Source organism: Grammomys surdaster, unplaced genomic scaffold (assembly GCF_004785775.1).
Source record: "Grammomys surdaster isolate TR1022 unplaced genomic scaffold, NIH_TR_1.0 330, whole genome shotgun sequence".
Lineage (NCBI taxonomy): Eukaryota > Metazoa > Chordata > Mammalia > Rodentia > Muridae > Grammomys > Grammomys surdaster.
In genome coordinates, this window is record NW_021604749.1 from 2976363 (window position 1) to 3001702 (window position 25340).

Genomic DNA, 25340 nt, shown 5'->3' on the forward strand with positions numbered 1-25340 from the left:
TTTGTTTTTAAAGCCAATTTTTCAGAGTTCTTGTAAAATCAGGGCAGAAGCGCCAACAGTCGCTCCTTCCACACTCAGAGAGTCATGAAGACCCTATTTAAAGAAATATAAATCTATATTAATAATCTCTTTTATCAAAGGACTGTTATAGCACCACTGACAACTAATCAGACTATATAATACATCAATTAGTAATAGTTTCTTCTACTTTTTGTGAGATTACCTCTCTTTTGTCAATTAATTGTTGAGGAAAATTAGGATTTACCTCTCTCTTGAGAATATTGAACAGAGACTTAAATTCTTTTGTGGAGAGCTTAAAATAGGATCTTGGCCAATTAGCAACTCCTAGAAACTTTTGAAAATAATTTAAAATAAGTAAACTCTCTCCTTCTCTTTTTTTTTAGACCCTTTATCTGTATGTTATTTTTTATTGGATATTATACATATTTACCTTTCAATGTTATCTCCTCTCCCATTCTCCCCCAAACCCCTTATCCCATACCCCCTCCTCCTAATTTTTATGAGGGTGTGCTCCAAACATCCTCCCAGTCCCATCTCTCTGCTCTCGAATTCCCACACAGTAGAGGATCCAAACTTTTGGGGACCATGGCCCTCCACTTTCACTGAAGTCTAACAAGGTCATCCTCAATTCTCTATACAGATGCATGAGTCCCTCCCTTTGTGCTCTCTGGCTGGCGGTTTAGACTTTGGGAGCTCTGGTTGAAACTTTTGATACTCCTTCTAGAAAGGACCAATGCATCCACACTTTGGTCTTCCTTCTTCTATGTGAGTTTTATGTGGTCTATACGTAGTTTCTTAGAAATTGTGAGCTTTTGGGCTAATATCCACTTATCAGTGAGTGCATACCATGTATGTCCTTTTGAGATTGGGTCACCTGTGTTTTTGATCTTAGCCATTCTGATTGGTGTGAGGTGGAATATCAGTGTTGTTTTCATTTGCATTTCCCTGATGACTAGGGATGCTGAACACTTCTTTAGGTACTTCTCAACCATTCGAGCTTCCTCAGTTGAAAATTCTTTGTTCAGCTCTGTGCTCCATTTTTTAATAGGGTTCTTTGATTGTCTAGAGTCTAATTTCTTCAGTTCTTTGTATATCTTGGGTATTAGCCCTTTATCAGATGTAGGGTTGGTGAAGATCTTTTCCCAGTCTGCTGGTTGCCACTTTGTCCTATTGACTGTGTCCTTTGCTTTACAGAAGCTTTGCAGTTTTATGAGGTCCCATTTGTCAATTCTTGGTCTTAGAGCACAGGCCATTGGTGTTCTGTTCAGGAACTTTTTTCCTGTGCCTATGTGTTCCAGGCTTTTCCCCAGTTTCTATTCTATTAGTTTCAGTGTGGCTGGTTTTAGGTGGAGATCCTTGATCCACTTGGAATTGAGCTTTGTACAAGGAGATAAGTATGGATCAATTTGCATTTTTCTACATGCTGAACTCCAGTTGGACCAGCACCATTTGTTGAAAATGCTGTCTTTTTTCCACTCAATGTTTTTCGCTCCTTTGTCAAAGATCAAGTGACCATAGGTATGGGGGTTCATTTCTGGGTCTTCTATTCTATTGATCCTCCTGCCTGTCTCTGTTCCAATACCACACAGTTTTTACCACTATTGCTTTGTAGTACAGATTGAAGTCAGGAATGGTGATTCCCCGAGAAGTTCTTTTATTGCTGAGAGTAGTTTTTGCTATCCTGGGTTTTTTGTTATTCCAAATGAATTTTAAGATTGCTCTTTCTATCTCTGTTTTGAATTGAGTGGGAATTTTGATGGGGATTGCATTAAATCTGTAGATGGCTTTTGGCAAAATAGCCATTTTTACTATATTAATCCTTCCAATCCATGAGCATGGGAGATCTTTCCATCTTCTGAGATCTGCTTCGATTTCTTTCTTCAGGGGCATGAAGTTCTTGTCATACAGGTCTTTTATTTGCTTGGTTAGGTTCACACCAAGGTATTTTATACTATCTGAGACTATTGTGAAGGGTGTCATTTCCATAATTTCTTTCTCAGCCAGTTTATCTTTTGAGTAGTGGAAGTCTACTGATTTGCTTGAGCTAATTTTATATCCAGCCACTTTGCTAAAGTTGTTTATCAGGTTTAGGAGTTCTCTGGTAGAAGTTTTGGGGTCACTTAAGTATACTATCATATCATCTGCAAATAGTGAGATTTTGACTTCTTCCTTTCCAATTTGTATCCCTTTGATCTCCTTATGTTGTCTAATTGCTCTGGCTAGGACTTCCAATACTATATTAAATAAGTAGGGGGAGAGTGGGCAGCCTTGCCTAGTCCCTGATTTTAGTGGGATTGCTTCAAGTTTCTCTCCATTTAGTTGGATGCTGGCTACTGGTTTGCTGTATATTGCTTTTACTATGTTTATGTATGGACCTTGAATTCCTGATCTTTCCAAGACTTTTATCATGAAGGGGTGTTGAATTTTGTCAAATGCTTTCTCAGCATCTAGTGATATGATCATGTGTTTTTTTTCTTTGAGTTTGTTTATATAGTGGTTTACATTGATGGATTTCCGTATATTGAACCAACCCTGCATTCCTGGGATAAAACCTACTTGATCCTGATGGATAATTGTTTTGATGTGTTCTTGGATTCAGTTTGCTAGAATTTTATTGAGTAATTTTGCATCAATGTTCATAAGGGAGATTGGTCTGAAGTTCTCTTTCTTTGTTGGGTCTATTTTGGAGAAGGTACCATGAGGTGCTGAGAAAAAGGTATATTCTTTTGCTTTAGGGTGAAATGTTCTATAGATATCTGTTAAGTCCATTTGGTTCATAACTTCTGTTAGTTACACTGTATCTCTATTTAGTTTCTGTTTCCATGATCTATCCATTGCTGAGAGTGGGGTGTTGAAGTCTCCCACTATTATTGTGTGAAGTGCAATGTGTGCTTTGAGCTTTAGTAAGGTTTCTTTTATGAAAGTGGGTGCTCTTGTATTTGACGCATAGATATTCAGAATTGAGAGTTCATGTTGGTTGACTTTTCCTTTGACTGGTTTCTTTTTTAAAGTTTTTTAATTAGCATATATTAGTTCTATGTAATAGTATGTGTCCGACAACATTTCAGTATATAGTGTATTTGATGACACCTCTCTTTACATCTGCTGTCCCCTTCCCACTCTTGCCCATCTATCTCCTTCCTCTTCTGAGCTTGTCCCCCAATCCCTACCCCATCTGCTTTCCTGTCTTTGTTTTCATTCTTTAGTTTGGGGTAACCCAATGAGTTTGACTAAGATTACTTACAGTGGCATTGGTAAGGTGTCATTTATAGGAGCTGGGACTTCTTACTTGTAGCTATACCACTGAAGAAAATATCTCTCCCTCCCACAGCCACATTAAACACCTCAGGTTTCTTGGTTTTCTCTAAGGATGGGTGTGTCATTAAAAGGAGTTAGATGGGTAGGTTATTCTGCTTTGGTTTTGGTTTTAGAGGGCGGAAGGAGATTCTAAGTAACAGCACAGTTCTGGGCACAGAAAGCACTAACCATATCACAGCACACATGCTCTTATAGGGCTAATAGTCACAGTCCCATACCCTTTGTCTATGAGGTTCTCCTAAACTGGGCCCCTCTTTCTCTGATTTCCTGCAAGACATTCCTCAAGCTTGTGAGATTTCCTCTTGTTTCCATTTTAGGTACACCTGAGAGTCTTGCAGAAAAAGAACGGCAACTCTCCACCATGATTACCCAGCTGATCAGCTTGCGGGAGCAGCTCCTGGCAGCGCACGATGAACAGAAAAAGCTGGCAGCATCGCAGATCGAGAAACAGCGGCAGCAAATGGACCTTGCTCGCCAACAACAAGAACAGGTGAGGCTCGCAAGGAGCCAGGGAACTGGAAGTGTACGGGGTGGGCGCCAAGCTCAGTAAGCAATCACACTGATTGGTCTATTTGTTGGAGGCTTTCTTCAGATAATAAAATCATGATAATTCAAAAGAAGAAAAGGGAAAGAAGGAAGAGAGAAAGAGAGGGAGGGAGGGAGGGAGGGAGGGAGGGAGTGAGGGAAAGAGAAAGAAGGGAAGGAAACTTCTAGTAATTCAGAATCTTCAAGGGGGCAAAGAAATATACCCTCAGCAGCAATGCAGACCACAAGCATTACTTTTGGAAGGTGTGATTTGAATTACTTAGGTATACTCATCTACAGAATCACCCAGAGAATATTCATGCTAACTGGAGCCTTACTCCCCTCCTCTAGAGAGGAAGGGATTCTCTTCTAGAAAAACTTCGGGATTTTGCAGCTCACTGGCCCAGTGATTTTTTTTTTTCTCCTCTAACTTTAAAGTGCTCGTTCCTCCCCAAATAGCCCTGCTTGGCTTATGTTGTTTTTCCAAGATAATTATTAATATCCCATCCCTCATCCCTATGAAAGCAGTGTTGGTTTGGATGGTGAGCTACAGTCTCTGTAGTGTGCGTGAGGTGAGGCATTGAGCAAACTAGTGCATGGCTCCTCAAAGAACTGGACTTGATTGACTCAGAAATGAGAACGAAGAAAAAATATCAGAGTTTAAATGTATGTCTTTTAGAAAATGAACCACTTTTACAAATGATTTTCTTGTCTCCCAGAGTACATTAATATAACAATGATCCTATAGCATAATCTCTCACGTCCTAGATGAGACAGATCCAAATTAATGTGCAGTTTTTAGAAATCTGACATTATTACTGGAATTATCTTTTCAGTTAAATGTATTTTACAGGGATATATAGAGCAGTATATGCTCTGTTGATTTTAATGAGTTGTGACGTCTGGTATTTTATATGCTTGAGTATTTGCCCACATGTAGGAATATGGACTCAGCCCCTAATGGAAAATAACATAAAGGAACACTGTAAAAAATCAGAAGTTAGAATGTCATTTAGCCATCCAGAGATGACACAGTAATTAACTATTGACACTTGTGAATAAGCTAGCACAAATTAATCTTGACACATTTGCAGACGAGTGATATCTTACAGTGAACACTTTGTAATTATATTTCAAAATGAAAATTAAATGACACTTAAAACTAGGTTGTCATGCTCAATGAAGCGAGCATGTAGCTCAACCGATTGGCAAATAAAATTCAGAGTTTGAGCCACATGGTGCTTATGTACCATACTTCACTGTGTCAAACCCATGTATGTAGAGTGGATGATGGTAATTGCACTGTGGTGTTTCCGATGCATTTCTAGGCAGCACTTTATCATTTACGAGGGACCATTAATATTAGATGCCTAGTGGTATTTCACCAGTTTGCTAAGGGGAAATAAATATTCAAAGGTTCCAGCGTCCATACCTAGAGCTGCAAAGTGAGTGGTCACTTCTGATTTGAGTGGCAACCAGCCAAAGCAGGCTGTCCTAACCTGATTAAATTCTGTTTTCTTAAAGACTTTAAACTCTGGGAAAACATAATCCCAGTTCTCAAACTGGGGTTACTTAAAGACCCCAACATTGTGCTTCCGGTATGAGCCAGTTGTCCAGAAACCATGGAACAGCATCAGGAAGTCTCCCACTATTGTCCTTTGATGCTGGATGACATGAGTGGCTATTTTTCCTGTTCTAGGTGAGGGAGGGTGACAGGAAGACGAACATGGTAGAGACTGGAGTCATCGGCACTCAGTTTCACTCCCGTAGTTCATTTTAGAATCCTGGCTTATGGAAAGAGGTAGAAAGAGGAGCTCTTGAGCACACAGCACTATGAAACTAGGTCCTCCTGCGAGCTCTTGGGATCAGTGCTTCCCTGCTTTGCAGTGCATACTCTGGAAGAAACCTCTTTAGAGCCTGAGGCTGTAGTCCACTGTGAAGTGGGCAGTGAGCAGGAGAGAGCAGCTGAGAGCTGACGGCCAGCTAGCTAGGTAGCAAGCTTCACCATTTTAGGAAAGGTTTTTGTCCTACTTGGAGGCAGACTCTGCTAGGGTTTGTATTTTATGGCTAGGATTTCTTTTTTGCAGACCAGATAACCTCCTGAGATGCTGGGTTTGATTGCTGTGCAAAGAAAGGGACTATAACACCTGTATGCAAATCCTGTACTGTGAACAAGCGCGTCACCCCAAAGGGTAAATTGAAATTACAGCACAGTCTGTCTTACAAATGCTTTGTAGAGCACAGAGTGTCATCCAAAAAGCTAAGGAGTTTTTCACTGTTTACTATGCTTTTACGTTCTTTTGATAATATTTATAAGTCTGCCAGGGCCGAATGACAGAAATAGACCTGCAGCACATTAGGAAACCTTTTACTTGCAGATTTTACTTTTTATAGCCAGACTATCCTCATTAGACAAATGTGGTCAGTATTTTTCTGTTTTATTCTGCAAGTATATAGTTTCTAAAGTCTGTGGTCTCCAGCAAGTCAGTGCAGACTGAGGAGCTAACTCTCAGCTAGCACACAAGGCTGTCATTTGCACCTCTGTACAAAGCAGAGGCACCCGACTATCTCAGATTCTTCCCCTGTCCTCTCTGGTCCCATGGCCTCCTTCCAAAGAGAGTCTTTCACACTGAGGTGCAGTAAAGCATCAGGAAGTAGCAGGAGAGACACAGAGGTAATGGCAAAGGTGCAAGTGTTTCATTTTAACCTAATGGAACTTTATTTCTGATAGATCGCAAGACAACAGCAGCAACTTCTACAGCAGCAGCACAAGATTAATCTCCTGCAGCAACAGATCCAGGTCAGTGTGTTTTATTACCCTCATCTGACTATCTGTAGATGTACTCCTCCTTCAAAATGGAACTTAAAGTATTGCAAATGACCGTCTTATCAACAGTGCCAACAAGGCCGTTATTCAAGGACGATGTTATACACAGTTGTTGTCCGAAAGGACAGCCAGGTGGTGGTCACAGCATCCTTCTCTGGTGTGATGTGTGAGCAGAGTACACCTGCCCACCCTCCTCAATCCTGCCTTTTTCTATTTACCCTGATGCCACCAGGCTGAAACCTCTTGGTTTCCAAGGCAGCGTACAGATGCTGTTTTTACTGCTAAAAGCCACTTTCTTCTTTGTGTTTTATTATGCAATAGGGCTGCAGAAAGAAGATTACTTTTATTTACTTGTTAGGAAGGACTGATTGGGTCAATTCTGAGAAGAATCTGAGAAAAGCCTGTTAATAATTAATTTCTTTCTTAGCAAATACTAACGGCACTATATCTGTATACAGGGGAAAGCAGACAGAGCAGTGAACAGTGGCCTGTCTTCAAGAAGCTTACAATTAAGACAGCAAGAAAAATGCCTCTGAATAATTGTAACCTACTTTAGAGAAGCCATTATTTATTTATTTATGTATTAATTTTCCTAGCAACAGTATAAAAATGTGCAGTTCATTACAGGTCTACAAAGGGAAGGTGACAGTCTGATTTATGTTGTTCCTTGAGACACTTGATTAACTCAACTAACAGCTGTTTCAAATAGATAGGGAGAATGGTTTTATTTCTGAATAGAAAACTAAGTATGAATTCTAGAAGTGCCAGAATAAAGCACTGGTTGTCTAGATTAACCTTCAGAACACTGATCCCAGAGCTATGCTTAGCCAGCAACAGAAATCTTCTCTTGTTTGCTGTGGATATTTTCTAACTTGTTGAGATCTAGACCACCACCGCTGAGTCAGTATCTCCTGAGCAATCTGAGTGCTTTTCTTGAGGTTGATGCCCTGCCTTCTTGCACTTCCAAAAGCACCAATAGCATAAACTCATAGCTTCCTCTAATGCTCTACCGTATTGAATAATGTGATTTTTAACTTAGATCTTTGCTAACTGTGCTGGGCACCGTGACTACATTGACAATTCCAACAGTGTCTGAAGAGGTACCTCTCCTCAATTTAGCTTTTTGTTTCAGCAACTTCACTGGGAGGATTGAGCTGGAATGTGTTTTCTGGTTGTGTTCTGATTTTGTATTCAGACCTACATTTTGAAATCAAGATGGAATGTCTTTTGCATTTTTGATGGTCAGACTTTACAATTAAATCTGGGAATAATTTCTCTTTCTGATATCTCTTTCATGTCTCATGCTGAGGTTCTTAATTACATAGCTATCCAGGTGTCCACTTGTCTGCCCTTATTAAAGTTTCCAAGTGTATTTCCTTCTCCTGGGGTTAAGATTTTTAGTCTGTGGTTTCCTACATGTTTCTCTGGCTCCTTTTTCAAGAACTCAGGGGTGTTAAATAACATGATTAGTTAGTTCTCTATGTGGACACTCTAATAAGAGTATGTGTTTATATATTTCTAATACAGTCTGCTCCTCAGCCAATGTTATTTGTGTCAACTGACAGTCTTGATTGATTTCTTCCCCTGCTACTGAAAACCTCAAATACATAGCAGTTAGCTCATAGTATTTTATGAAATATTATAGTTACTGATTACATATGATTTTATCATTGTAACATGAAATTGACGTGTTTTAAGTAACTGTGGAACACAATCTTAAAATATTAACTTAAATATTCAGTTTGAGGAAATAGGGAAGGGCCTTGCAAGATTGCTCAGTTGGTAAAATGCTTGCTTGCCACATAGCATGAAGGACTGAGTTCCACCCCAGAACCGAGTACTAGGGAAGCAGAGATAGATGCATTCCTGGGGCTTGCTGGCTAACCAGACTAGCCTCAGTGGTAAGCTCCAAGCTGACGAGAGACTTTGTTTTAATAAAATAAGACAGATGGCAAGATAGCATGCAAGGTTGACTTCTAGCCTCCACAGGTATGTACATACATGCTATACAGCCTTCCCCATGGGTACCCTCTGGCACATGCATATGTGCGCAAATACACACACACACACACACAGAGTGAGAGAGAGAGAGACAGAGAGAGAGACAGAGAGACAGAGACAGAGAGAGACAGAGACACAGAGAGAGACAAAGACACAGACAGACACAGAGACACAGACAAAGACAGACAAAGAGACATTGACAGATAAAGATAAGCTTCTCTCTTTTCAAGTTTCCTAATATAATTTTAACTGCCTAATTATTGGGCACATTTTTCATTGTTTATTTTTTAATTTAGCTAATCAGCACTTGAACTCAGAAATCCAAGTTATAAAACAGCAGAGCTGTACAATGTCATTGTTAGGTTGGTTTTAGGGATTTAAGTTTCTTTCTAACAAGATTCTGTGCTTTTTAGAGTGAGAGGGTGGTTAGGCTTGTGCTTGCTGCTCCTTCTGTCCTGGGATCCTGACCCATCTTGTCAGCTCTTACCCGGGGATATCGCTCTCGCTAAGCATTTTTCAAATGCTGAAAACACTCCTTGCACTAAATTTATTCATCTCTGACTCTTACAAAGCATAATCTTGATATTTAATCTTTTAATCAGTTCTTTGGGATAGTATACAAGTTAGCTTTATTTTTAAAGATATTTTCTCACCATCTATAAACATAGTCTAATTTATAAGAAAGATTATAGTTGGGTTAATTTCAATTAACTTTTAGAGGGAAAATGTGAGATTAAAGGTTGTTTCAACAATTCTTTTTTTTTTTTACACAAAGAAAAATTCTTCCATTTGAAACAGAACAAACAAACCAGATAATTAAAAATTAAATCTAGCCTCTTAACTTTTTTTTTTCTGAGACAAGGTCTCAATATGTAGACCAGATTGGCCTTGAACCCGGAGAAAGCCTGTTCTACCTCCCTAGCTTCAGTATTAAAGAGCAGATTAACACTTTTCTTAAAGGGCCCGATGGCTGCAAAGACAATTCGAGAAAGTGTAACATTTGTACCCTTCTCACATCTTGAGTCCTAGAACCTGTTAGCACACATGTTCACCAAGAATTGTCTTCACAATCAGCTGTCCGTTATTAAGTAGCTACAGTCAAGATGTTACTCTTGTTCACTATGCTCATTTGTTTTTCAGTTGGCAAGCTTTAGAAGAAAGGAGAAAATGTCTAAACTCTCTTAACAACTGCACGCAAACACATCTGGATCTATTATAAGAGCAACAAATGAAAACCTCAATGATTTGCCCAGAATGAAAACCATGATCTTTCATTGGAATTAGGGAGAGATGTGACTGAGATGGTATTGTAAAGGTTCTGATGAGAATTTTATGTGCAATCATTCAGAACCTATATGTGCAGTTGAGAGAATTTTTCCTTTATATTTTTTCCTCTTTGAACATTTTTTGTTTTACATAGTTTTGCCTTGGTGGATCCTAACTACATTTTTAAAAAGGATCTCTAAGACTGTGTAAGTGAAATTGAAAAATTATGATTAGTGATTTTGTGATTTTTTTAAAATGGTTTTGGTGAACTAATGCTTACCTTAAACAAACAAGATTATGATTAAAAGGATTATTAACATTGTTTAATATTAGCAGATGCTGTTTGCCTGTTGAACTAAAATCCCTGTTTGTGCTTTGGAAAATGATGATCCCTCAAGGTTGTTACATATTAAGTGAATCTCCTCTATGGTACACAAGAAAAGTCAGGCATGATTGATATTCTTGGATAGCAAGACTGTGGGATGTACAGACTTAAAACAATGAGGTGATAGAATGTGGGTCTTCTTTCTCAGCAAAGTTTCTTCTTAATGCTGTAATTCCAAAGGAAGATAATGGCTTCAGTCATTTCAACCGACTTTCTCTACCAGCTACAGTATAGTACCTCAGCCAGTGTTCTGAAGCATTTAATTCATGAGATATGTGAACTGACATACAGAACCCGATTCAAAAAATGTATTTAATAGTTGTTATAGTATTTTAATCAACTAGTCAAGATAAGGCTATATTGGATGAAAATAGTTTATAAATCTAGATCTTATTCTTTTATATATTCCTTCATCTACTTTCATTTGACTGTATTATAGGTTTGAATCAGAAATGCCATTCTTCATGAATACAATATCCCATACTGACACCTATAACCTGTCATTGGGAATACATTTAATGATGGCATCTTAGGGCTGCAACTTAGCTTTTGTAAGAGAATCCAGCTCATTAAAATATCTTTGTGAAAAAAATTTACTTTTCCAGAAATGTATGGAGATATCCAGTGATCCAAGTCTTTCATACCAGGGCTTAGTCTTTAAGACTGACTAAAGAACAGACTCTTCTGGAAGAAATGGCTGCTGGGGATTTCCTCAAGCACTTGGCTTTCTGGACAAGGGCTGATGTTGTCAGTTCATAAATACTCATCTTCTTGAGTAAAACTTGAGAAGCTTGGAATCATTATCAATTTTATGCTTAATATCCAGTATTCCTCTCCCCTCTCTATCACTTCAGACACATGTTAGATTGGAAACTCAATCTGTAGAAATCCAGAAACAAATGCCATGCTACTTCTTTTCAGGGCCTCTGTCTTGCTAAAAGCTCTCTCTATTAACTGCTGTAGAACATATCGTTTATTAACCTTTCTCCAAAGTTGTTTTTCAATTTTGCTTAATGGAAGATTTACTCTTAAGAGCATATGAATATTTTCATATGTAGCATTTTTCTATTTTGGTTGTGATACGTCCTTATATGCTGTTGGCATATGCCATGTGTGTCTGTATTACTTGTGTGGTAGAACACTAATAACTGTATGTTCTTCTTGCTGCCATGTGATATAGAGGTACACAAATATTCCAAGCAAGAAAATAATCACCTTAAGCAATCAAACAGATCTGCTTGAGATGGCCCCTGTTTTTCAGATAAGCTTTGCCTGTGGCTCCCTTCAGAATGATTAACTACAGACATTTCAGGTATCTGCTGAGCAGAATAAAGGACTACCTTTTTATGTGAAGTAGTTGTCTAAAGATCAGAAATAATTACTTTGTACATTAGCCTTCATGGCCTGCTTGACCTGGTTAATTAATTTTTTGCTAGCATAAAATAATAGATATATATTTGAAGATATGCTTCATCGTTAAGTATCTAATTGACCTCTAATTTAAGAGCTGGACCTTCCATTTATTGTCTTTCCAAGATGTCTAGAGCAGAGCACAGTCAAGAGCTGGCTTTCACTCTCAGACCAGCTTAGGTTGCATCTCTTTTCTAACTGTATTTAGGGTTGAGAAACAAAAGGTAATTACACTGCTCCTGTTTTGGCTCTAGCAAATAGTCTGGTTCTGTGTGGTATTGATCAGGTAATGGATATCCTTCCAAAAGCCTCAGAAAGAAGCAAATAAATCCATCGAAAGCAATTTGATACTTCTATTGGCATTGTACATGTGTCTGGTAGACTCTTGCCACGCAATGAAATAAACAAAGCTTACAAGTCTAGGATTAGCCCCCAGCTTCAGCAAGCCCTTAAAATATCTTGTAATTCTATCTTCAATCATGAATTAGCCAAGAAAAACAGACCCTCTCTCCTCTCTATTTCTCTGCTGCATGCTGTTTTCAGTTGCCCACAGGCAAGCTGTGGTGATCTTCTTTCGAAGTTTAAAACCAAGATAAAAATGCAAATCTAATTATTTCTTTTCTGTAATGTAATTAGCTTTTAAAGTAATGATAGATGCTGTATAGCCTGCTTCAAACATTTTAATAATGAAGTTTCTAGATTATAAAGAATAGGTAAAGCTGCTGTAATTTATGAATTGCAAGGGTCATAAAAGCTAAAATGTCAAACCCTTACTGTGGTTTAAAACTACACATTAATCACTCTAGATTGCTTAGTTTGGAATATGTCTAGAATAAGAAAAGTGTAGACAAGATCCCATATGATGCTCTGAAGACTTAATCTTCTAGTTTCCTGCTTTCCTAACATGGCCTTGTGTAAAGATGCTAGGCAAAGGGAAGCTGGAGATTGTAAGTCTGTAGTTTTCCTGTGTGTGAACCTCCCCTCTTCTACCCTGGTACTCTCTACAGTCCTCCAGCTTCTCAGACCTGTTCATTTCTCAGATCCTATCCCAAGCTTCCTAAATCAGAGATTCTGAAAATTCATGGAAGCCAGAGAGTCTGCTCCTTGTTTGGGATTAAAGTGGTAGAAAGTTTTCTCTTCTCCTAGGCAGGGCATGAAGCTGCCCAGTGTGTAAGATGATCCTGGTGATATCACATGGCAGTGACTCAGTCTTATAAGGAGAAAATAACTCTGTTGGTTTCTTGGTCTTCTTTGCATTGAAGATTCAGTTTTGTATAAGTCTTTAGTGAATCTCATTCCTTCCTCCCCTTGCCTCTCTTTCATATGTGTGTGTCAGAGAGAGGGGTTTCTAATATGACAATAATGGAATGCATATAGTTTTTCATCACTGTCTTCTTTTTGAGATAATGTCTCACTGCATTGCCCACACTGGCCTTGAACTTGCAGTGATTGTTCTGACTCAGCTTCCAAGTACTCCCATTAAGAACATAGGCCACCACATGTTCCCTCAGATTATTTACTTATTTACTTTCTTCCAGGATAAATACTTACATTTCCTTTTTAAAAAAATAATACTTTGTTTAATCTGGGGACTTAGTCTCCAATATTTAATACTTTGACTGGTTATGAGAGACTTCCCACTGTAAAAAGAAGCTTCTCTGATCACCGTTGAGAGCAGCAAAAATATATGGATATAAATAAATACCTGGAAGGCATTTTGACAACATGACCACATACCAAAAGAACACTATACTCTCTCTCTAGGTCCAGTGGCCTTTCTTGTCAAGGACTTTTGACCAGGTTTATAATAACAGCCTCAGAATCAATCAGAAAGAAGTTTATTACCCCATACAGTCATGCTACCATTTCTCTATCAATACATCTTGCTTGGCAGATAAGTACTGTAGCATGCAGGGTACAGTGCTAGGTCAGATCATTGGTAGCTTTTCCAAGAGCCTGCACAGTGGAATTAATGGAAGCTAGCCAGCAGGGACATAGTTTTCTGCTCATTTCAATATATATTTCTCTGCCCTCTGTGACTAAGCTGTGTGCTGTCTTCAGCACCAGGGCCCCACTGTTTAGTTATGGCAGACAACCAAGAATGATAGGCTGTGTTGTTTTGAGTGCCTGGAGACCATTCCTGACTAATAACTTCTAAGGAGATATCTCATGCCTGGCACTGAACTTTCTTTTAATAACCTTTGTCTTCTGGGAGCAGCCCTAATGTAGCCCTGCAGGTACCTCGTTTCAAACCCACTATTTTGCAAGGTTATGGTAATTTTCTACTGATGAGTCATTTTTGTTTTGTTTTGTAGACAGTGACAAAATGTTTTTTATGAAATAAACATATTTGAGAGAGAAAAAAAACTTTAGTAAAAATAAAAACTTTAAGCAAATAGTGGTTGAGCACCTGCATTTGGATCAATTTGAAAGTTGTTGTTGATGAGTTTGGGAAAATTCTTGAGAAAGCACTGCAGGAAGAGATGGTACATGCCATCCTCCACTGCATAACCTAGGCTGCCTCAAGCTCCTCACTCACTACCAGGGAAGGAGATGGCTGCACAAGTTGGTCACAGAGCCAAACATTAAAGCAACACTCCTTACATTTCACCTTTTAGGAATTGAAAATGTCCTTTCTTTTTGGAGAGCAATAGTCATCATAGATGTTACCTGCTTCCTTTTCAAGTAGTTTTATTTGATAAATGCTATGAACTACATGTAGGTCTATGCTTGCTCATTCATTCATTCATTCATTAAATTTTACTGGTCTGTGAAATAAAAGACCTGGATCACTCTTACATTAGAATTCTAAGTACTTGGCCTGCCTCCACCTCTTGACTGCTGGAGTATAGAGGTGCATGGTCATATCAGGATAGTACACATTCTTTATTAGTAAATGGAAAAAGTTGAGCAATTCCCATGGACTCAGTTTACTTCAACTAAGAGGTAAAAAGAATGGACTGGAACCTTTTGTAACATAGTTTGAGATATATTTAAGGTTGAGAATTCTTTTGCTATTTGCATATAAACTTTCTAGTCCGTATAACTTTCTGGAGACTTTAAAGTAGTTTGTGTCTATCCTGAGGGTCAATTAACTTTCTTCATGTTAAAAATATTTTTTAAAACATTTTTTGGTTAATGAAAATGAGCATTGATTGACACAGTTGCATGTTTTTGAACCTCAACATTATTTCTACCTTGTTAGTATGTGGAAGACTTTAAAAAGTACTGGCATCTAATACTCATGTGAAGTATTCTGATGTAATTATTTAATTAGTTAGGCTACAGTCCTAGTATGGTCAGAGCTAAAAGTTTATTTGTGTATAATTGTAGTGGGTAATAAGAACTGAGAAATGTTGACCTTAACATGATAATATAGATTACATACCTACATGTTAATTCTAGGTTGTTAAGATTGGCTGTCTGTCCATCTATCTATCCAACCATCCATCCACTCTCCTATCCACCTACCCTTCCACTCATCCATCTGTCTATCCAGTCACTTATCCATCCATTGGTCCATCATCTATCCATCTATCCATCAATTTATTCATTCATACTTTCAATAGTTCAGAGAGTTGAGATATAGCCTAAAAACTAAATGACTAATTAAAATATACTTTCATCTTTGGTCACAGACACTTAACTTCCTAGAAACTTTAAACAGACTGTATCTGAAGCAGATAACTGTGGCTAGTGTTTCCAATAGTTTGACTTTTAGTTTCTGTAGGGGTATATAGGGTGCACAAGAAAGTGATGATATCAGGTGTGTGTTTTTAGGAGATAGTACATTTAAAAATGAAATATGGCCTTATAAAAAGAGACAAGACACTTTGAAAGTGAATTTTCAGAGATCACATGGCTTTTATTATTATTCTAAACAGTATTTTTTAACCAACAACATAAACTATCCCCTACCCTGACATTCTTATTGGGTGGGTAAATGGCTTAGCAGGTAACAGTGCTTGTTGAACAAGCATAAAGATCTGAGTTTGAATCCCAGCACTTACATTAAAAGCTGGGTATGGTCACATTCATGACTGAAACATGACTGGAGGAGTTTTGAGACTTTCTGGTCACCAGCTAAGTTCCAGGTTCAGTGAGAGACCCTGTTTCATCAGAGTAAGTCACAAAGCCTCCTCTGGCCTTCATATACATGTACATGCAGCTGTAGTCACATATGCTTGTACACTACAATACTAAAGTCACACATATACGCATCCAAACTTCTGTTTGTTTAATTAATTAATTGTGAAGTGGGGGGGGGTCTCACTCAGGATGCCCTAGAACTCTCAGTGTAGTTGAGAATGACAGTGAAGCTCTGATCCTCTTGCTATAATCCCCTGAGTGCTGGGATTATAGGTATAAGTCACCATGACTTGCTTGTTTGGTTCTGCAGATCAACCTGGGGCTTTGTTTATGCTAGGCAAGAACTTTAACAACTGTACTGCACCCCACCCCCTAACTCATAACCTGTTGTTTTCTTAAAGTGTTTTAAAGTTGCAAAACTGACTACATTTTAACATCCATGAGGAATGTATGAATCTAGGGACACTGGAAACTAGATTCCTGTATATAAACCAAGCAATCTGCACTCATGCTTAGGATGGTAGAACACAGGTGTTGGTAGAGCACAGGCTTGGAGAGGAATGAACCAGGATGTAGATTCTAGTCCAGTCAGTGATTAGCTTTGTAGTCTGTTTTACCATTTACTAGCTTCCAGACAAGTTGCCTTAGATCTCTGAGCCTTCGTTTCCTAATCCCTAAAAATGGATGATTATGGTACCTTACAGTAGTTTTGAGATTAGAGATAATTGTAAAAGGCCCCAAGTAAGCCCATGCCTAGCCTCTGCTGCTGCACTATCATTAGTACTTCTCCTGGGTGATAGGGTACAGGAATAATTTCAGAGATCCTAAGGGGAAGCAGGTGGGCACATATTTTGTAAGTGCACATGTGTGAGTCTATGTGGACACACACATATGTGTTCAGAACCCACAAATTGGTGATGCGGTTAGAAGATAGTCTTTGTGCAATGCTGTAATCAATTATTATCTCCACAATAACTACAGGCAAAGAAGAAGCAACTATTTCCTCTAGCTGCCACAGGAGGACTGTTTCCATTGTCAGGGAGTAAGGCCTTTCAGGCATGTAGGAATGGTCAGCTAAGACTTAGACAATGCTGCCTGGAGATGGTGCAGAAGGGAGCGAGGCATTTTATTCTGGGAAACCAGGGTCCAATTCCGTGCTCTCACGCTAAAGCAGGCCTTGATATTAGATCGATGGTGCTTGAGAAATTAGCAGGTCAGTGAACAAACCTTTCCAATTTATTTTATAGCTTTTTAAAACACAGATGAAGTTGTGCAGTGTGGCTGCACTAACACAGAAGACTTTGTCTGACAAAGTTGTTGATATAAATCTTGCATGTGCCATCGCCCGTAAGTCAAGTACTTGCCTGGCCCTTGTGAGTTATGTCTACACTTAGAATTTAAGAAGTTAAACAGTATGCATGCCAGGCTTGAGAGATGGGAATAAAAATTGATATAGTATGTGGCACTTGATGGCTCCAAGGGAATATCTTCTGAATGCTGAGGGATGTCCTGACAAAACCATTTTTAATTCACATATAGTAATTCCCACTCAAAGTTATTAGGGTCAGAGTCCAATATTTTTTTTACCTATTCAAAGTAAAAGAAAATAAATGATACAAAATGTGTAATGTCTCCTGCTAGATGCTGCATCCATTTCTCCCACCACCCTGTCCATTAGGAAAATGTAAAACTGCATCCTTCAAGGAGGAAACTGTAATAGTTCCCAAATCAGAATGAGGGTAGAGTCCATCTTCAGTCAGGTGATAGGCTTGACTTTTATTCCCTGTGTATTTCAGTGAAAGGACTTTCTCTAAGGATGACTGTCTTCAGTAGCTGAGATTAGTGTGGTGTAGGAGGCTGGCAGTAGGCTGGCCTGACTGCTGCTGTAAAGGCTGGTGGGGAGCAGGCCAGGCATTCTATGCTGGAATTGCCTCATGTACACACACACACACACACACACACACACACACACACACACATGTGCATATGTATATATCTTCTTTATATATTTATTGATATATATGTATGAATATACATTTATTTTAGGGGAAAAAGGTTTAAAACTGATGTCATTTTTTTAAAAAAATGTTAGTTACTTCAGAAAAGTGTCTCAAATGAACAAAACATTTCTTATATACTATTACCACTATTTTGGTGTTTCTGAAACTGGATTTGGCAGAAGTTGTTTTTAACTGTTTAAGAATCAGATAAATGTAGGGCACTGTGAGATTAATATACCTGAATGGAGCCAGAGGACGTAATTGGAACCTGGGAACTTCCAAGAGAGGCAGATCCCTCCAGCTGACAGTGAAGGTATTTGTTAAGGAAGGATGCCTTCTTTTTCATCCTGAGTGTGTCAGCCCTTCCTTCTCCTGACTTGCACTTTACTGCAGACCATAAGCTTCTAACAGTTTATAGGCTGGGATCTGGGGCTTGAGAGAATAGACGAGTGTAATGGCAGTTATCAGGGCACCAGTGCCCAGGAACAAAAAATTCCCGTTATTTTGCGATGATTAATGGTGGCTTGAGAAAAGGGGAAAATGTATAGTATTCCATTGAATTATTTGTGTGCTCTGTGTGTGCCTGTCTGTCATGGAAGGCAAGGTAGGGTGGAGATGCCATTTGCTGACCTGGGATTTGTGTGTGGCAATAATACTCCAGTAGGATGGGTTACTGGCTTCTACAGGTTAGCCTTTAGAGGATCACATTGCTCAGCTCTGCACCATAGTGATGGAACCTGCATTTTCTTTACCACTTTAGAAATTCCAGCTCCATGCTGACTAGCTGCAGTGCCAAGGTAGAAACCAACACTCCCCAGCTCAGAATCCACACCACAGCTGTGTTTCTGAAGAGATTTTCTGACTTAATTCTGATTGGAATGTTAGATTCACTGGGTTCCGAGAGGCCTCACATAGACCCCAGTTTAGGATGAGGGATATCCTTGGAACTCCTAAGCCCTAGGTGATCTCTTGCAGGAAAGAGTTCAGATCTGGTAATCTATAGAGAAGGTAATCTGTGACTCAGACTTGACATTCATATTGATCACATTGTTCCTTCCCAATGAGATGAATCCCTGACTAGAGACTCTGATTTGTGATGTCCTCTGTATACAGTCATTAAAGCAAATGTGTTTGAATAGTAGACTTAAAATTAAGTTGTCCCTTTTTTTAAGTTTAGGATTAACTTTTTTCTAAGTGCTTTTATAATTTAAAAAGTTAGTTAAAATTTAAATGTACAGTGAAAGATCTTTTGTGTTAAGTTAAATTTATTTTCATGTGGCAGTCTGTCATTGACTATTAAAAATAACACTGAAGTAGTTTTTAGTGATTCAGGATAATGTTTGTAGTATAACATTACACGGACAGAAACCCAGAATGCAATAATGCAAACACAGCAAGCTCTTATAAGGTTACATTAAAAATAAGCCTCAAAAGAGACTAGAACAGAGCACAGCATTGCCTGGTTAATATCGTTATTCCTCTTTCAGAAAAGACTGGTTGTCAATCTTTGCATCTTGTGTCTGCCTTCATCATATGTCATCTATAATTCTTGGGATTGGGCAACCATCTGCTATTGATGGCTGCTTCCACAGAACTTCCGGTTCAAAACAACCAAGCCTCCAAATGACTTGCAAATATTTGTAGGTCAACTTTTCCCCAGGGTTTAAAGCCTGCTTTTACTGATACCTGCCCCTGTTTCTGACTAATTCTCCTAACTTTGCCTGGGACAATGGATTAATTCCACACTTTAATATTCTTCTTGACTCCGGGAGGCTATGATTCTCAAGCCTAGAGAGGAGGATTTGTGAAGGTAACTGACCTGCTCTCTGTAGAAGGTATTCCCATCTCAGTGGAGGACATTAATACCCAAATGAAGACAAAATAGAATCAGGCAGAGAAGAAAGATGTGCTCAGGACAAAAGGCTGGCCAGACTGGGATTCAACACATCTATGTTTGGTCTTTGCCTTGTTCCCCCTGCATGTCCTTTAGATAATTCTGCTTTCTTGTGTTTAAAGCAAGGGTTCTAAACCATGCCCCTGAAATTCTGAGAAGCTTTGATTCTGGGTAAAAGGATAGACATGGGGCTTAGAGTAAAAAGAGAGGGTGTGGGAATTCTTACAAGTAAAGTTTGAGAACAAATGCCAAGTTGACCATACCACTGGTCATGTTCAGAGGAGAATGCTGTTGTAAACCATGGAAGAGCTTGGAATTGTGGGATGCCTCCATGGGACACTGCAATGGATTGCAATGCTTGCCACCTAGATGCTGGCTGTAGGGACTTTTAGAGCATTTTATTTAGGAAGAGGACTATAAAGGCTTGCTTTCAGGGAACAGCAAACACATCTTGCAGTTAATGACAAATTTCTGGCACTAGGGATCCATAATGGAAATGGTGACTCAAACTTAATTTTAGTGTTACAAGTAAAATATTACAATTTTGGGGAAAAATTCATAGCTTTCCAAGGTATTAATTGCAGGAAATTACAACACATCCCACTGAAGTGTTACGTCAGCAGCATACAGAGTGTACAGAGCAGTTCTCAGTCTCTGTTGTCCCCACCCCCAGTTGCGTTTTCATTTGGAAAGGGATGTTAAATGATTGGACCTTTGTCTAACCCAGGAGAGTAGGGTCAGCCAATCAGTGAAGGGGAAATTTCCTGACATGCATCCTGGAAGTAGGTTTCCTGTGTAGATAACTTGGATATGAATCCTTACGGCCATTTCTTCATTTGTAGCTAGTTATGTTTCATCTTCTGGTACCAATGAATTTTCCAACTACAATTTATTTATTGGGTCGTATGATGAAAATATGAGAGAATTTCATTTCTGATGTGTGGTAGTGCTTAATATGGTTTTCTGATTTCCTCCCATTTTGTTTGAAGTAAATAGAGTAATTACTCACTAAAATTCTAATATATTTCAGGGCTTTAGGGATGAATCTAAAACAGAACCATATAATGTTCTATTTAAGCAAATCTAAGTTCTTATTAGACAGTTTACCTTAATGTCATTTTTTTATAAATAAACTTTGTTGTATTTTTTCAAGGGTTATTTAATTTTGTTCCTGCACCACATTCTGATATCTGCCTGTGCCGAGGCCTGCAGGATGTGATTGTGGTTTAAACATGAAAACAATTTGTTATTTGAAAATGGATAAACCATCTGGGGAGGATCCAGTATCACGAATGAGAAGGGCTCTAATGTACTACCATTTCATTCTTTCCTTTCTGCTGAGGCATGTGTAGAGTTTATCTGCTCTTGCATAAGGCATTTGTGTCCATTGTACAACTGACAGCTACCTAAGTAAATAGGAATAACGCAGATTCTTGGGAAACTACTGCCATGCTGCTCCCATGGTTTGTTTATGGTCCCCATTAATTGTAGGGCTTTGTCAGATATCCACTGGCTAGATCTGGTTTTACTTATCAGGTCCAGGCCTGCTTTTCTCCCTCTGCCGCTTAGGGGACAGTCCTTTGTGCTTCCAGTTTCTTATGACTCCTGAGTTCAGGGCATCTTAAGGATTGAAGCTGGCAGCCCAGCAATTCCAGCATTTTCTGGGAATAGTAACACCACTGTAGCAGACCCTAGGCATGTTTGCTCTCCCTCCATGCAGCACAGTCAGGTGAAATGAGCAATTTACTTTTAAATGTAGTAGTCATTTTAATAATTATGAACACATATTCATTTCATTCCAGCTTGTCCTGTCACTGGTTTAGGTAAACTGAAGACTCTTAAAGCATGGTTGGTGCTCTTTCTCCACAGCCTTATCATCAAGTAAAGGAGTAAGTGGGGTGGGGTGAGAAGCAACACTCTGAAGATCGCTACATCAGTATCTTTTCTTCCTGGGAAATAAGGATACAGGAAGGTATTTGTTTGGGCTTCTAAGAAAGCTGTTGCACTTTCCTAATGGAAAGAGGCTGCAGTAAGCAGTCCTTGTGTGCTCTGCCTTGAGAGAATGCCTTGCCCTGTATCCAGAGGGGTGAGGCATTGAATTTGAATAGGATGGCAATTCTGTGGTGTTCTAGGCCTCTCCATTTTAGTGTTGCCAGGAATGGCTCCTGTAGCTGGGCTTAAACCCAGCTGTGAGAGGCATTGGCGTTTACAGAATGAGTGAGCTAAGATTAACTGTCCACGTGGGAAAGATCTGTGCGAAGAAATCTGAGGAGACACCGCCTCTTTACTTATGTGGATAGTGTTTAGGACATTCACATTACAAAAAAAAAAAAGAGTCTCATTACATTTTGAAAACAAACAATAGGAACCTTTTTTTTTTCCCAAACTAGCTGTGAAGTTGTACAAGGAAAACACCAAAAACTGGTCAGGCTCTTACGCATTAAGCAGAGTAGATGAAATGATTTATTGGGTTTTATGCACATTCTGTAAAGGGTTAGCATTGCTAACAGAATGAGTGGCAGCCTCTGGGAGCTGAACAGACCCCAGGGACTAGTCTTTGTTCCTCTGGTCTTGACAGGCATGTGCCTCTGTTAAATGAGGGCTTAATTCCTCTCATATGTGAACAATTTCCAAGCCCAACAAAGGCAGCCAGGGCTGGAGCTGTTCAAAAGAACTAACACAGGAGGACGCATTCTTGAAGAAAGAGGATGCTAAAGGCTAATTGCTCTCTCTGCGTAGCCACTGTCTTATAGCTTACACGACTCCAGGTCTATTAACATGGCTCTGCCACATGGTTGTTGGTTTTTTTTTTTTTAAACTACGAGGGTATATTTTTATTCTCTGTGAAATAGCCATTTGCTGATCTCTGCTGTTTGAAGAGAGGTGTTCCCCTTAGCAGTTCTGGTGTATATCATGGAATATTAACTTGATAGAGGGGGAAGGGAGAGGCCAGTATACTTGGGATTTCTGTCTCAAGTGGAAGGAATTTCAACTATTTACTAAGCAGCACCCCTGGAAACATTGTGAACCTTTCTTTTGACAGCACTGGCCTCAAATGTGGAGGGGGTCCTTATGGCAAAGTTTTCTGTAGGAGTTTCAGGCTTTGAATCTTTCATTTGTCTCCATGCAATCCACATTGTAAAGGGTGCAGGTGGGAAGTCACATGTGCATTCCCTTTGCACTGTTCTTGTCTTCATTAGGACTCCACACTAGCCCATGTTTACTTCATTAGAGCAGTATTATGTTCCTCTGCTTGCATATCAGCTAGCTGTACAATGGGCACAAACGGCTTCTGCAAGAACAGATGAAGGCTACATATGCCTCAGCAGAATGGAAAGAACATGGAGGAAGGGCCTCGTTCACTCTTCCTCTTGTATTTTGACGACTGATCTTTATCCCTGATAAGTGTTCTTTTCAGGTTCAGTACTTTGCAGCAGATACTACCTACCAGTGCCCATTTAAATGTGTCTGCATAGGAATGTAGGAAATTATAAAGATAGGGCTAATTACAAGAAGTGACCATCTTCTGATTAATAATTGGTTTTATATGTTCTTAAAGCAAGAAACACCAGTTCTTTGGGTTATTATAAAGGGTTATCTGTAAATAGAGATCTCTTTTAACTCTGAACTTTGGTCTCAAGAATAAAGTATGGCTTTATAATACGAAATAAATTACAAAATATTTACAGTAGATGTGATTAAAAGTTTCTTCCAAATACTGTCAGATCTATATTTAAGATATTTAACATAAAAATCAGGAAATCTTCATATACAGTATCCTGGCACAAACTCAGAGACCTCTTGCTCATTTCATGGAACAGTATCTGCTGTACATGGTAGACTTTAAATTACATAATAGAAAAGTGGCAACTATTCATTACAGTTGTAGAGATGGACAGCAGACAGACAACTTATTTGATGGCATTTAGCTAGTGTAGTGGCCTTTGTGATGCATCGTTAGCAGGTATGAAGAACACAACTTCACCCCATAACCATTTCATCTAGAGTACGGGTGACTCTGAAGGAAATGGGGTGATAGCTCTAGTATGAGGGTGAGAATATTGACTTTGACTTGGGGAAGAAAAAAAGTAGAAGCTGTTTCTCCTGAGTGCTTTTCCTTAGATACCTTGTTTAATACCCAGAGGCACTATGGTCTCCATCATGAAGAATGTTCTAGAAGTAAAATAGTGCAACCATTTAAACTGACTGAGCCACGTTTGCTCTAGATCTGGAATGCACAAGATGGTGAAATACATCAGAGTGTTTGAGTCATAAATCCAGCACTCTTATTAACATTTATCAATTAGGTTAAGCTTGTTCCCCACTTTTATTCAGGAGGATATCCCAAGTTAACAGTCAGTATCCTTCTGTAGGCCCACTCCAGTCTTAAGTTTCCCATTCTTCTGTACAACAACACCATTGCATTCTCATGTCATCTGTATTACTCACTTTTACAGGCACATCATAGAATTGCCAATTCTAGTTCAGTTCACCTCAAATGTCCCTGGTCTAGCCTATCTGGTTTTCAATCTATTGTTATCAACAGGACTCTGGCTGCATGTCATCAACAAATTGCTGAAACCTGCTTAAACTGCTTCCCCACCTGATGGTCTCTGTCTCTACTTCACTCTGTATATACACTCCAAAGCAATCATTTCTTTGTTTCTCTTCTGCTTAGATATCCCTAATGAGGCCCTCTAGCTTATGATTTTGAATGACTTAGCAGTTTTTATCCTATTTTTACCCTTCCGATATCCTTCTAGTCTTGAGGATGTGATGATATGTAGTACCTTCTGCCCTGTTAAGTTTCCATGGCAGCTGGGACAGGCAGAGAGTGCATGAGATGAGTAACACAGCATGCTAGTATAGACAGGGGCTGGAGGAGGATTGGGGAAAAGGAATTATAAACAAGATGAGCAAGCACTGATCAAAAAAGGTATCTTCACAGAGACTCTTTGAGAGAGACTTATGGATTTGGAGGAAGCCATTTTTAGGATGAGGGAAAAACATATGCAGAGCTCATAAGGCAACTAAGTCAGCTGCAGGCAAGGAGTATGAGGGAGCCAGTGTAGCTGGCAGACAAGAGGAACTGTGGTGTGTTTGTGAGATAGGCAGCCATTGGAAAGAAGGATGCGAACGCTGTCTAGGGTTTTAACAAACTTATTCTGGCCTGATTTAGATTTGGAATGTTGTGAAGGAGTCAAGAGTGAACACAGGGAAACATTGAGAAAGTTCTAGCAAAACCTGCTGACTGCTTTGACCAGAGATATAGCAACAGTGACACTGACTAAATACACTGTGAGAAGATGAAAACAGAGATGCAGATAGAATGGGGGCTGAGACAGAGGTCACCTTACCTAAGGGGTTATTTGGACCTAAGCAAGTGGTGAAATGGAGCTGCCACTGATTCGTGTAGCTCACTGGGAACTGGTGAGAGCAGGCAACAAGGATCGGCAATGGGACGGAGAGCAGAGCCTCTGGGTCTAAGTATGGAGATGAGAGATTGAAGTAGTGGTATAACATCAGGTAGTTGTGCTGAGCAGGCCAGAAGATCTACAAATCAGAATTCAAAGGAGACGTTGGGACTGTGAGGGTAAAGTATGT

At 39.2% G+C, this 25340-nt stretch overlaps 1 protein-coding gene across 3 annotated transcripts in view; it reads left to right on the top strand.

Annotated features, from left to right (window-relative positions):
- The window catches only part of Sox6 (SRY-box 6), a 545917-nt gene that overhangs the window by 358061 nt on the left and 162516 nt on the right, over positions 1 to 25340 (top strand). For all 3 annotated transcript variants that reach the window (XM_028778215.1, XM_028778216.1, XM_028778214.1), the window contains exons 5-6: positions 3657 to 3829; positions 6596 to 6664. In XM_028778215.1, the coding sequence (XP_028634048.1) occupies positions 3657 to 3829; positions 6596 to 6664 (242 nt within the window). The remainder of the gene's footprint in view (positions 1 to 3656; positions 3830 to 6595; positions 6665 to 25340) is intronic.